Here is a 15253-nt window from a genome sequence, read left to right as displayed (position 1 = left end):
CTCATTTGCTGGATGCAGAGTTCATCAGAGTTCAAGTGAAGGTCAAGAAAATCATAGAGAAAGCAGACTATTGCAATCATCTCTGATGGGTGGTTGAATGTTCGTGGGCAAGGAATAACTAACTACATCATCTCCACCCCTCAACCAGTATTCTACAAGAGCACAGACACAAGGGACAACAGACACACCGGTCTCTACATTGCAGATGAGCTGAAGGCAGTCATCAAGGACCTTGGACCACAGAAGGTATTTGCACTGGTGACAGACAATGCTGCGAACATGAAGGCTGCTTGGTCTAAAGTGGAGGAGTCCTACCCTCACATCACACCCATTGGCTGTGCTGCTCATGCATTGAATCTGCTCCTCAAGGACATCATGGCACTGAAAACAATGGATACACTCTACAAGAGATCAAAGGAAATATTTAGGTATGTGAAGGGTCATCAAGTTATAGCAGCAATCTACCTCACCAAGCAAAGTGAGAAGAATAAGAGCACCACATTGAAGCTTCCCAGCAACATCCGTTGGGGTGGTGTTGTCATCATGTTTGACAGTCTCCTGGAGGGGAAGGGGTCTCCAAGATATTGCCATATCACAGTCCCATCCTCCTGGACAGCCCCATCCTCCTGGATAATGTATTTTGGGAGAGAGTGGTAAGCAGCCTGAAACTCTTATAGCAGTAGCCATTGCACAGATTGAGGGAGACAATGCCATCCTGTCTGATGTTCAGACTCTGCTTGCAGATGTAAGAGAAGAAATCCGTACTGCCCTGCCCACTTCACTGTTGCTCCAAGCAGAGGAAACTGCAGTTCTGAAATAAATCAAAAAGCGTGAAGACTTCTGCCTGAAGCCCATACACACCGCAGCGTACATGTTGGACCCCAAGTATGCTGGCAAGAGCATCCTGTCTGGTGCAGAGATCAACAAGGCCTATAATGCCATCACTACCATGTCTCGCCACCTTGGCCTGGATGAGGGCAAGGTTCTTGGCAGTCTGGTGAAGTACACTTCCAAGTAAGGGCTTTGGGATGGAGATGCAATATGGCAGTCGTGCCATCATATCCATCAGCCACCTGGTGGAAGGGACTTTGTGGATCTGAGGCTCTTTCCTCTTTTGCCTCCATCATCCTCCAAATCCCACCAACATCAGCCGCGTCAGAGCGCAACTGGTCCTTGTTTGGGAACACACACACCAAAGCACGCAACAGGCTGACCAATACAAGGGTTGGAAAATTGGTGGCCATCTGTGCGAATTTGAGGGTTTTTGAGCCTGACAGTGAGCCATCCTCAACAAGGTTGGAAAGTGACAGTGAAGATGAGGCCTCGGAGTCTGATGTTCAAGAGGGGGACATTGAGGAGGTCCAGGGAGAAGACATGGAAGCCTGAGAAGACAACCAAAGCTTTAGTTTCTAGACTATCATTTTACAGATGTATGTTGAAAACGTTTTTGGGAGATGCGATGGATCATTGGGGATCATTCAATATTTCCTTTTGTTGTTTAGTGAAATCATCCCATGTGGAGAGTCAACTAATTTAATTAAAGTTCAATTCCACCTCTGAATATTCCCCAAAATGTGCAACCCTTTTTATGTACATGAAAAATAGATTTGAATATTATTTCGATGTTGACCTCTCTGATCCAATTCTGATGGGATTAATTGTTTGATATTGCGTTTAAAAAAAAAAATGTAATTAACTAGTCCATTCAGACATCTTCAATCTATATTCTTCTTGTCCAACAATTTTTTTACTTGTCCCAGACAAGAGGACCAGCATTAATGTCGAGCCCTGCCAAGTATTCATAGGCCTACTCGTTTTGCACAAAGTGGTGGAGGCCTACCTTGTAGGGCTTGCTGAAGCCTGTACCAAAGCCTTGGAATGTTTGGTACAGGTTTGGTACATTGCCGCTAAAGGTAGCAATTTGCTACCTTTGGACCCTGCTAATCTGTCAGGATCCAAAGGTATTTATTCAATGTTACAGTTTTTTATTCTCTTCATCACAAATCCATTCATCCACAACCCAATCTAAGCTAGGTACGAAGATGATAAGGGGCAACAGTTTAGAGACACTTTCATCAATTTAATCTTAGTACAAAGGACATTGAGACTGAAAACATATGGGAGTTGTCGAATGGACCATAGGAAAGGGGTAGAGATTTGTATTTGAGATCCCAAACAATCAGCGTTTTGACACTACTGAGCTGAGCCAAGCTCTAATGCGCTGGGCTCGTTACGCATGCACCATCGTTGATGTAACCAGGACAATGTGAAAAGAAAATATCAGAGCCAGCACAGTATGGTTCAGGACTGCATGACAGTGTGAAAAGGGTATAAGAGTTGGCCAGTTCTCCTGCACTGGACGCCCTATCCTGTGGCGATGGTGAAGCGTACAGTCTTAAAAAGCCAAGCTAAGGAAAGTTGGATTTGAGTGACAAATGCCATTGTTTGCTATGATGGCACTATCCCGCTGCTCCTCTAAGTCACTTCTTTTTATTTGTCCATTTTGGGGGCCTGCCAGGCTGATCGTGGGAAGATCCATACTGAGTGGGAAGATTAAATACTGTTTAAATGTGGTTCTACTGGAGCTGACTGTAGCCAATGACACCCGACTGGATTACTGTCTGTGTATTGTCTGTCGGAGAGAGAAAAAAATGTAAAATTTGAAATCCATGACTGCTGGTTTGCTACAATGGAAATCCTCCATAAATCTCTTAGGCCTAAGCCACCTTTCTTGTGAGGCACCTACTGTAAAAGTTCCCATCAGCTAGATAGTCTTCTAATAGTGTCACACTCTATGTAAAAACAAAATGACTGGCCAATTGAAATATATTTTGCTAATTAAAAGATATAAAATATATTAGTTGCTTGTGATTACAGATTTGTTATTTATTATTTGTTTTATTCAACAAAAGCTAATTCTGGTTGGGATATGTACGTACGGTCACCGTGGGGACAACATCGTCGATGCACTGTGGGGGGAGGGGGTTGTAATCTCGGATCATTTAGATATTTAGTTCGGAATTTTAAGACCCCTTTAGCTATAAAAAATATATATACTTTTAACTTCTATGGGCTACGTGGGACACTATTCAACAGCCAGTGAAATAGCATGGCGCGATATACAAAACAGCAAAAATCTCATAATTTCATTTTCTCAAACAATCAACTATTTTACACCATTTTAAAGATAAACTTCTCGTTAATCTAACCACATTGTCCGATTTCAAAAAGGCTTTATGGTGAAAGCATAAAATTAGATTATGTTAGGACATAAACTTCACAAGAAAACCACAGCCATTTTCCAAGCAAGGACATGCATCACAAAAAACAAAAATACAGCTAAAATATTTACTAATCTTTGATGATCTTCATCAGATGGCACTCATAGGACTTCATGTTACACAATACATGTATGTTTTGCTCGATAAAGTCCCATTTTACATTGGCGCGTGATGTTTAGAAAATGTATTCCCACCAAAACGTTGTTGAATGAGCACATCAATTTACAAAAATACTCATCATAAACGTTGATAAAAATTTACAACAGTTATTGAAAGAATTATAGATATACTTCTCCTTAATGCAACCGCTGTGTCAGATTTTAAAATAGCTTTACGGAGAAAGCACCTTTTTCAATATTATGAGTTCATAGCTCAGCCATCAAAGCAAGCTATACAGATACCCGCCAAGTTCTGGGGTCAACTAAACTCAGAATTAGTATTATAAATATTCTCTTACCTTTGCTGATCTTCGTCAGAATACACTCCCAGGACTCCAACTTCCACAAGAAATGTTATTTTTGTTCGAAATACTCCATATTTATGTCCAAATACCTTGGACCTTGGACGTGCATTCAGATCACTATCCAAAGGCATAACGCACAAGCGTAAATCCAGACATGAAAAGTCAAATAGTTCCATTATCGTTCGTAGAAACATGTCAAACGTTGTTTACAATCAATCCTTAGGGTCTTTTAAACATAAAACGTCGATAATATTCCAACCGGACAATAGCGTATTCATTACAGAGGAAAAAGAAGGAGCGGCTTGCCAAATGTGCCCGCGCAGTAAACAACTCACTGGTCCCAGGCAGTCCACTTATTGACTGAGCTCCTATTTTCTGCCCTGTTGACAGCCAATGGAAGCCTTAGGAAGTGCAATGTGACCCCACAGACACTGTAGTTTCGATAGGGATTCAAAAGAAGAACTGCAATTCTCAGATTTCCGACTTCATGGTTGGATTTTTCTCAGGTTTTTGCCTGCCATATGAGTTCTGTTAAACTCACATACATCATTCAAACAGTTTTAGAAACTTCAGAGTGTTTTCTATTCAAATCTACTAATAATATGCATATCCTACCTTCTGAGCCTGAGTAGCAGGCAGTTTAATTTGGGCACGCCTTTCATCCGGACGTCAAAATACTGCCCCCTACCCTAGAGAAGTTAAAGTATAAAAACAGCATGTCGATATCAAATATCACATAAATTCATCAGCATCAATATAAACGATGAGTAGTCGGATTTTGCACCTTTTCTCTCAACGCTGAAGCAAACAACTGATTTCACAACGGTGTCATCACCCCAACCGCACAAGTTTGCATCTCATACCTCCTTGTTCTTATAAGTTGTTCTTTCCCCCTCCGAATCACCCAAGGTCATCGATGAGGATGGAGCCTGCATACAGTGAGGACACAAACGTGATCGGTCCATGAGGAGCTATTTCCAATAATGCCCTAATTGTGCAGTGGGATTTGTAGTTGTAGAACATCTCACTCTACAGCAGAAGAAAGGACGATTTCTGACACCTAAGCTCGGTGCAGTCAACAATGACCTGCGTGTCTGGGTAGCTTTTAAATTCCTCCGGTAGATTGGCCTTCATTTCCTCTTGTGTCACACTAATAATATGCAAATATTATTACTCTGGGCACGCTTTTCATCCGAAAATGAAAATACTGCCCCCTATACCTTAAAAAGTTAATGTTATTAGCCCATAGAAACACTTTGAATAACAGATGGAAAAACAGATGGTATGTGAGAGATGTAAACTCCAGAAAAAAAAGAAACGTCCTCTCACTGTCAACTGTTTATTTTTCAGCAAGCTTAACATGTGTAAATATTTGTATGAACATAACAAGATTCAACAACTGAGACATAAACTGAGCAAGTTCCACAGACATGTGACTATCAGAAATGTAATGTGTCCCTGAACAAAGGCTGGGCTCAAAATCAAAAGTAACAGTCAGTTTCTGCTGTGGCCACCAGCTGCATGAAGTACTGCAGTGCATCTCCTCATGGACTGCACCAGATTTGCCAGTTCTTGCTGTGAGATGTTACTCCACTCTTCCACCAAGGCACCTGCAAGTTCCCGGACATTTCTGGGGGGGAATGGCCTTAGCCCTCACCCTCCGATCCAACAGGTCCCAGACGTGCTCAATGGGATTGAGATCCGGGCTCTTCACTGGCCATGGCAGAACACTAACATTCCTGTCTTTCAGGAAATCACGCACAGAACGAGCAGTATGGCTGGTGGCATTGTTATGCTGGAGGGTCATCTCAAGATGAGCCTGCAGGAAGGGTACCACATGAGGGAGGAGGATGTCTTCCCTGTAACGCCCAGCGTTGAGATTGCCTGCAATGACAACAAGCTCAGTCCGATGATGCTGTGACACACCGCCCCAGACCATGACAGACCCTCCACCTTCAAATCGATCCCACTCCAGAGTACAGGCCTAGGTGTAGTGCTCATTCCTTCGACCATCACCCCTGGTGAGGCAAAATCACGACTCGTCAGTGAAGAGCACTTTTTGCAGCGACGGTGGGTTTGTGCCCATAGGCGACGTTGTTGCCGGTGATGTCTGGTGAGGACCTGCTTTACAACAGGCTTACAAGCCCTCAGTCCAGCCTTTCTCAGCCTATTGCGGACAGTGTGAGCACTGATGGAGGGATTGTGCATTCCTAGTGTAACTCGGGCAGTTGTTGTTGCCATCCTGTACTTGTCCCGCAGGTGTGATGTTCAGATGTACCGATCCTGTGCAGGTGTTGTTACATGTGGTCTGCCACTGCGAGGACGATCAGCTGTCCGTCCTGTCTCCCTGTAGCGCTGTCTTAGGCGTCTCACAGTACGGATATTGCAATTTATTGCCCTGGCCACATCTGCAGTCCTCATGTCTACTTGCAGCATGCCTAAGGCACATTCACGCAGATGAGCAGGGACCCTGGGCATCTTCCTTTTTGTGTTTTTCAGAGTCAGTAGAAAGGCCTCTTTAGTGTCCTAAGTTTTCATAACTGACCTTAATTGCCTGCCGTCTGTATGCTGTTTGTGTCTTAACGACCGTTCCACAGGTGCATGTTCATTAATTGTTTATGGTTCATTGAACATGCATGGGAAACAGTGTTTAAACCCTTTACAATGAAGATCTGAAGTTATTTGGATTTTTACGAATTATCTTTGAAAGACAGCTTCCTGAAAAAGTTTATATAAAAAGACCAGGACATTTTTGGGAACATATTTAACCTCCTTTTTTAGGCACTAAACTACTTCCATATATACACCAAAAGTATGTGGACACCTGCTCGTCTAACATGTCATTCCAAAATCATGGGCATTAATATGGAGTTGACGAATACCTGTTCGTGAGAGACTCACCTTTCGATAGAGGGGCCATAATAGGTTGTAGGCCATACTGTTCTGATGCTACAGACGTTTTCGTGATAAGACCGATTTTCGGGACATCATGGTCTGACACACACCGCTGTAGCTCAGCCACCTTACATCGCAGATGCGAAAGGATATCTCTAGCTTAAACAGACAGAAATAGACTCGAGGGTTAATGAAGCCGGTGACTTATGTGGTAAACTCCTCAATGCCATCGGATGAATCCCAGAACATATTCCAGTCTGTGTTAGTGAAACAGACCTGTAGCTTAGCATAAGATAGTTATGGTCAGATTTGCTAAATGGAGGGCAAGGGAGAGCTTGTATGTGTTTCTGTGTGTGGAGTAAAGGTGATCTAGAGTTTTTTTGTCTTCTCTAGTTGTGCAGGTGACATGCTGGTAGAAATGAGGTAAAATGGATTTTAGTTTCCCTCCATTAAAATCATTAGCCACTGGTTGAGCATTTTCTTGTTTACTATGGCCTGATACAGCTGGTTGAGTGTGGTTGCCAACATCAGTTTGTGGTGGTAGGAAAAATATAGATAAACTTGGTAAATAGTAGCTTATCATGGGGTATTTTAACTCAGGTGAGCAGAACCTTGAGACTTCCTTAATATTAGAGATTGCGCACCAGCTGTTCTTAACTGCTTATGGATAGGAGTCCCACTAGCGAGACAACTTCCGGTGAAACTGGAGGGCGCGCAATTCAAATAAATAATCATAAATATGATGGATTTTAAACATTTATGTACATATAAGTGTCTTATATTAGCTGAAAGCTTAAATTCTTGTTAATCTAACCGCACTGTCTGATTTACAGTAGCTATTACAGCGAAAACATGCCAAGCGATTGTTTGAGGACTGCACCCCACATCAAAATATTTTTCCACCGGCACAGGTTTCATACATTCACAAATAACGATTTAAATATTCACTTACTTTTTGAAAATCTTCCTCTGATTTGTCATCCAAAGGGTCCCAGCTATAACATGTATTGTCATTTTGTTATATAAAATCTTTTTTAAAAAGTCAGTTTAGTTGGCGCCATCGATTTGAGTAATCCACTCGTTCAACCTGCAGAGAAAGGAATCAGAAAATCTACCCCTAAACTTTGTTTCAACAAGTCAACGTACATTTCTATTTACTCCTCAGATACCCTAAAATGTAATCAAACTATAATATTCATTTTGGAAAGAAGTATGTTCAATAGGAAACCGATTTTAGCAGGTGCGTAATGTCTTCATGTGCGCAAACATGATTTTCCAAGACTGTGTCCCTCTACTAAAACTGATATTTCTTATTTGTTTTTAAATTTTCAGGCCTGAAACCTTGATCATAGACTGCTGACACCCTGTGGAAGCCATAGGAATTGCATCCAGGGAGCTAATTTTCAATATGACCTTTCTCTTTCAATTCTAATAGGATGGTCTCTCTCTCAAAAAGAATCTGGTTGGTTTTTCTTTGGATTTTCTCCTACCATTTCTATTGTGTTATATTATCCTACATTATTTTAACATTTCTACAAACTTCAAAGTGTTTTTTCTTTCCAATGGTTCCAATTATATGCCTATCCTGGCATCAGGGCCTGAGCTATAGGCAGTTTACTTTGGGCATGTCATTCAGACAGGAAGTGGAGAAAAAAGAGGCCTAGCCCTAAGAAGTTTTAACAAAGACACACCTCTCCCCCCTAACCTTACCCGATGCTGCAATACGGTCTTGACGATGCATTGAAAAACCAGTTAGATGTATATTATCCGTGTCAGCCACGTCTCCGAGAAACATAGGATATTACAGTTTTTCAGTTCGCCAATAGAACAGAGGGTAAGAGGCAGATTATTTATTTGCCAATGTAGTTTTGTCAGGGTGCCTGCAGGGATTAGGGCCTGGTCCGGGGTGAGCAGTATGTCTTGCACCGCCGACTCGTTGAAGTAGAAACCATCCAAATCGAGGTTAGTGATTGATCGTTGTTCTGGTGTCCAGAAGCTCTTTTCAGTCATAGGAATCATTATGTACAAAAAAAGATAAATATTCAACTTTTTGAGTGACCCGTCCAAATTCGCATAGAAATGTGAGTTATAGATAATCTATATGACCAAAAGTATGTGGACACCTGCTCGTCAAACATCTCATTCTAAAATCATGGACATTGATATGGAGTTGGTCCCCCCTTTGCTGCTGTAACAGCCTCCACTCATATGGGTTGAAACGTTGCTGCGGGGACTTGCTTTCATTCAGCCATGAGCATTAGTGAGGTCGGTGACTAATGTTGAGCGATTAGGCCTGGCTCGCAGTCGGCGTTCCAATGCATCCCAAAGTTGTTCAATGAGGTTGAGGTCTGGGCTCTGTGCAGGCCAGTCAGGTTCTTCCACATTGATCACGACAAACCATTTCTGTATGGACCTGGCTTTGTGCACTGGGGCATATTCATGCTGAAACGGAAAAGGGCCTTCCCCAAACTGTTGCCACAAAGTTGGAAGCACAGAATCGTCTAGAATGTCATTGTATGCTGTAACATTAAGATTTTCCTTCACTGGAACTAAGGGGCCTAACCCAAACCATGAAAAACAGCCCCAGATCATTATTCCTCCTCCACCAAACTTTACACTTGGCACTATAAATTGGGGCAGGTAGCATTCTCCTGGCATCCGCCAAACTCAGGTTCGTCCGTTGAACTGCCAGATGGTAAAGCGTGATTCATCACTCCAGAAAACGCGTTTCCACTGGTCCAGAGTCCAATGACGGCGAGCTTTACACCACTCTAGCGGACGCTTGACATTGCGCATGGTGACTTTAGGCTGGTGTGTGTGGCTGCTCGGCGATGGAAACCCATTTAATGACACTCCTTATGAACAGTTCTTGTGCTGACGTTGCTTCCAGAGGCAGTTTGGAACTCGGTAGTGAGTGTTGCAACCGAGGATAGACTTATTTTTACGCTCTCCATGCTTCAGCACCCATTGGGCCCGTTCTGTGAGCTTGTGTGATCTACCACTTTGCGGGTGAGACGTTGTTGCTCCTAGACCTTTCCACTGTACAATAACAGCTCTTACAGTTTACAGGGGCAGCTCGAGCAGGGCAGAAATTTGACGAAATGACTTGTTGGACAGGTGGCATCCTATGAAGGTGCCACGTTGAACGTCACTGAGCTCTTCAGTAAGGCCATTCTACTGCCAATGTTTGTCTATGGAGATTGCATGGCTGTGTGCTGGATTGTATACACCTGTCAGCAACGGGTGTGGCTGAAATAGCGGAATCCACTAATTCGAAGTGGTGTCCACATAGTTTTGTATGTGGAGTTAATGTTTTCATTGAAAGTAAGTCAAAGAAGCAGTAGATCTGTTCTATGTGTGCTATTTCTATGCTTTCCGTTCTTAAGTTTAGTTTTTGCCTTTTACTTTTGGTTTTGTACACCAGGTTTGAACAGCTGAAAATACAGTGTTTTTGGTTATGGAAAAGATATTTCACAGCTGTTTAGACGGTACGTTGATTCTCTAAGCAATGACTGCTTGTTTTGTCACAAGCAGAAATTAGGCAAACTATACGAATTTTTGCAACCAGTAAATGTCGGAGCAATTTCTGCATATTGCACCTTTTATTATCAGCGCCAAAAAACACACAAAATAGTAGAATTGGAACCCTTAAAAGGGCAGCTATCCATTGCAGCGCATTTCAGGCTCTTTGGCATGGGTGCAGCCAGTAATTTTTTCTTATTATATTTTGTATTAAATATTTTTTAAGAAAAAAAAGTTTCCTTCACTAATATGTTTTTCTCTCTCCTCTGCATCTCCATCTGGCACTGGTCCCCTTTCCGTCTGGCTCTTGCCGCCTCCCCTCATAGTAGGTAACCAGCTGGGAGCCATGGTACATCAAAGGTAAGCCTGTAGCCAGCACCAATTTACCCGCTGTATTGACAGACAGTAAATACATATTGATTGAGCAATCTGTGGGATTACTCCCTCTCCTCCACTTCATTTTAGCTCACTATCCAACCCAAATACACAACACTGGATCCCCAGCGGGATAGCGCTGAAGTACTTAGACCAGATAATGATTTGTGGACAGCTTCACCGTCTTCTGCTTTGCAAATATAGCGAAGTCTAAATTGTTATGTGTGTAGGTAACTGCCAAAATAAAGGAAACACCAACATAAAGTGTCTTAATAGGGCGTTGGGCTACCTTGAGCCAGAACAGTTTCAATGCCCTTTGACATAACTTCTATGAGTGTCTGGAAATCTATTGGAGGGATGCGACACCATTCCTCCACAAGAAATTCCATGATTTGGTGTTTTGTTGATGGTGGTGGAAAACGCTGTCCCAGGCGTCGCTACAGAATCTCCCATAAGTGGTGAATTGGGTTGAGATCTGGTGACTGAGACGGCCATGGCTTATATCGTTTTCATGCTCATCAAACCATTCAGTGACCATTCATGCCCCATTCGTGCCCTATGGATGGGGGCATTGTCAGCTTATGGGAGCATAGCATCTTATGGGATGTTAATTGTTTAATTCACTCAGGAACCTCACCTCTGTAGAAGCACCTGCTTTCTAAAATATACTTGGTATCCCTCATTTACTCAAGCGTTTACATTATCTGTAGTTCATATGTTCTATCACAGTGATGGAACAGCAGATAAGTGTTAGCCATAGCCCTGTAGTGTAGGTGGGCAACGTAATCATTCATTGACTCATCTGCTGGCCTTTCTACACTGTATCCATCTACTGCTACTGTCCACAAACAGATATTAAATGGTCATTTTTTAATGTGTAGAAAACATTAAGAACAGCCTACTAATATTGAGTTGCGCACCCCCCCCCTCCTTTGCCCTCAGAACAGCCTCAATTCGTCTGGGCATGGACTCTACAAGGTGTCAGAATCATTCCACAGGGATGCTGACCCATGTTGACTACAATGCTTCCCACAATTGTGTCAAGTTAGGTGGATGTCCTTTGGCTGGTGAACCATTCTTGATACACCTGGGAAACTGCTGAGTGTGAAAAACCCAGCAGTGTTGCAGTACTTGACAAACTGGTGCACCTGGCACCTACTACCAAACCCCATTCAAAGGCACTTAAATATTTTGTTGCCCATTCACCCTCTAAATGGCACACATTCACAATCCATGTCTCAATTATCTCAAGGTTTAAACATCTTAATTTAACCTGTCTCCTCCCCTTCATCTACACTGATTTGAAGTGGATTTAACAAGTGACATCAATAAGGGATCATAGCTTTCACCTGGTTAGTCTATGTCATGGAAAGAGCAGGTGTTCTTAATGTTTTGTACACTCAGTATATATCTTGTCTCTTTTCACCCCACTCTCTTGTAATTTAGGGCTGTTTTGACAGAAGACTTCAAAGTGCCTGATAGAATGGTTGGATTCAGTAAGTACATGTTATGGGAGGTACGTTATGTGGTTTGGGATGTTTTCATCCTTGGATGCTTGATTTTGAGATATGTTAAAGGATGTATTTATTTTGTCAAACTGACACATTACCTGAACTATTTTCTCCACTCCCATCCCACTTTTTTTCTCTCCTCCTTCTCCCGCTTATTTTAGTCATAGGCAGAGGAGGTGAACAAATTACGAGAATCCAGCTGGAGTCCGGGTGCAAGATTCAAATTGCCTCTGGTAAGCAGTTCTAAATATACAAATCAAATTTTATTGGTCACATACACATGTAGCAAATGTTAATGCTTGTGTTCCTAGCTTCAACAGTGCAGTAGTATCTAACAATTCACAACAATACACACAAATCTAAAGTAAAATAATGGAATTAAGAAATATATAAGTATTAGGATGAGCAATGTCGGAGTGGCATTGACTAAAATACAGTAGAATAGAATACAATATAGTATATACATATGAAATGAGTAAAGCAGTATGTAAACATTAAAGTGGCCAGTGATTCCTTGTCTATGTACAGTGTAGGGATGCACGATATATTGGTGAACATATCGGAATCGGCCAATGTTAGCCAAAAATGCCAACATCGGTGTCGGCCCGATGTTTAGTTTAACGGCAATGTTAAAAACCGATGCCAAAGCTACCATGCATACCTATATAACGTAGGTACAGGACGTAATGACGCCACGTAAAATGTTGGGCTTCACGTGTAACAAAGCATTGTTAACCTAGCCCACAATGTCTGCTGTGTGGATCAAGCAGTCAACAAGTCGAGCAGTCATTTGAAAGAGTAAGAAAATTTCAGTGAGACAACTCAAAGGCAAAATCCATTAAAGCCAAGATAATGGAATTCATTGCCCTTGACAATCAACCGTTCTCTGTCATGGGTGATATTGGCTTTCGCTGACTGGTCGAACACCGGTACACACTACGAAGTGGGCTATTTTCCTGATGTTGCCCTACCGGAGTTACACAGTAATAGCTTCACTGCTATTAGTTTCACGACATAGATACTATGGAACGCCGTTTGGGTCTTTGCGTGTCAAAAACCTCTTACATCTAGATGTTCCGCTAGCGGAACACCTGCTCCAAATCCAATGATGGGCGTGGCGCGAAATACAAATTCCTCTAAAATCCGAAAACTTCCATTTTTCAAACATATGACTATTTTACAGCATTTTAAAGACAAGACTCTCGTTAATCTAACCACACTGTCCGATTTCAAAAAGGCTTTACAGCGAAAGCAAAACATTAGATTATGTCAGCAGAGTACCCAGCCAGAAATAATCAGACACCCATTTTTCAAGCTAGCATATAATGTCACAAAAACCCAGAAGACAGCTAAATGCAGCACTAACCTTTGATGATCTTCATCAGATGACAACCCTAGGACATTATGTTATACAATGCATGCATGTTTTGTTCAATCAAGTTCATATTTATATAAAAAAACAGCTTTTTTACATAAGCATGTGACGTTCAGAACTAGCATACCCCCCGCAAACCTCCGGTGAATTTACTAAATTACTCACGATAAACGTTCACAAAAAGCATAACAATTATTTTAAGAATTATAGATACAGAACTCCTCTATGCACTCGATATGTCCGATTTTAAAATAGCTTTTCGGATGAAGCACATTTTGCAATATTCTAAGTACATAGCCCAGCCATCACGGGCTAGCTATTTAGACACCCACCCAGTTTAGCCTTCACCAAAATCATATTTCCTATAAGAAAAATGGTCTTACCTTTCCTGTTCTTCGTCAGAATGCACTCCCAGGGCTTCTACTTCAATAACAAATGTAGGTTTGGTCCCAAATAATCCATCGTTATGTTCCATCAGCGACGTTTTGTTCGTGAGTTCTAGACACTATCCGAATGGTAAATCACGGTCGTGCGCATGGTGCATAACGTGACAAAAAATGTCTAAATATTCCATTACCGTACTTCGAAACATGTCAACCGCTGTTTAAAATCAATTTTTATGCAATTTATCTCGTAGAAAAGCGATAATATTCCGACCGGGAATCTGCGTGTCTGTAAACAGAGGGCAAAACAGAAAGGCGGGGGCGGGCAGGTCACGCGCCTAAGCCTTTTGTCTGCTGATAGACCACTTAGCAAAAGCACTCGTGTGTTTCAGCCAGGGCTTTGAATTACGTCATTCAGGTTTTTCCCGGGCTCTGAGAGCCCATTGGAGACGTGGGAAGTGTCACGTAACAGCAGAGATCCCTTGTAATAGATAGAGAGAATCAACAAAGGGAAGAAATGGTCAGACAGGGTACTTCCTGAACAGAATCTTCTCATGTTTTGACCTGCCAAATGAGTTCTGTTATACTCACAGACACCATTCAAACAGTTTTAGAAACTTTGGAGTGTTTTCTATCCAAAGCTAATAATTATATGCATATTCTAGTTTCTGGGCAGGACTAATAATCAGATTAAATTGGGTACGTTTTTTATCCAGCCGTGAAAATACTGCCCCCTAGCCATAAGAGGTTAAATATCTTACTCACGTTGTGCACAGAGAACGAGAGCCCACAGTCCTAGGTAGCGGGCCGCGTCGGTGGCACTGTGTTATCCTCAGAGTGGGCAAAAAAGGTGTTTAGCTTGTCCGGGAGCAAGACGTCGGTGTCCGTGACATGGATGGTTTTCACTTTGTAATCCGTTATTGTCTGTGGACCCTGTGTAAGGGGTGCGTAATCGGTGGCAGGGAAGTCAGACGCAGGAGAGCAGAACTTGGTAATTGCTGGAGCAGTTTCATAGCAAAACCCACGGCATAAAAATAACAAGACATTTGGATACAAAAACCCGTCGTGCACCAATCATCACGTGCGCAAGCATTTACAATAAACAATCCCACACAAAGACATGGAGGGAACAGAAGGTTAAATACACAACAAATGATTGAGGGAATTGTAACCAGGTGTGAGGAAAAACAAGACTAAACATAAAAAATGACAAGTGGATCGATGATGGCTAGAAGACCGGTGACGCCGAGCGCTGCCCGAACAAGGAGAAGACCCGACTTCGGTGGAAGTCGTGACACCCCGCCACATACGTCTCCTTGTCTGAGCCGTTGAATTGTGACTCCACTTTGTCTTTCTACTGACTTTTTGCCTGTGTGATTGCCTTACGGAGGGAATAACTACACTGTTTGTATTCAACCATATTCCCAGTCACCTTTCCATGGTTAAAT

The 15253-nt window shown here is 42.2% G+C and overlaps 1 protein-coding gene across 4 annotated transcripts in view; it reads left to right on the top strand.

Annotated features, from left to right (window-relative positions):
• The window catches only part of LOC115167686 (far upstream element-binding protein 3), a 76205-nt gene that overhangs the window by 12007 nt on the left and 48945 nt on the right, over positions 1–15253 (top strand). For all 4 annotated transcript variants that reach the window (XM_029722332.1, XM_029722331.1, XM_029722329.1 and 1 more), the window contains 3 exons: positions 10488–10521; positions 11983–12032; positions 12209–12280. In XM_029722332.1, coding sequence (XP_029578192.1) covers positions 10488–10521; positions 11983–12032; positions 12209–12280 — 156 coding nt within the window. The remainder of the gene's footprint in view (positions 1–10487; positions 10522–11982; positions 12033–12208; positions 12281–15253) is intronic.

This window comes from Salmo trutta, chromosome 29 (genome assembly GCF_901001165.1).
Source record: "Salmo trutta chromosome 29, fSalTru1.1, whole genome shotgun sequence".
Classification (NCBI taxonomy): domain Eukaryota; kingdom Metazoa; phylum Chordata; class Actinopteri; order Salmoniformes; family Salmonidae; genus Salmo; species Salmo trutta.
The sequence above is the reverse complement of the archived record's forward strand: the minus strand, read 5'-3'. Positions and strand labels throughout refer to the sequence as shown.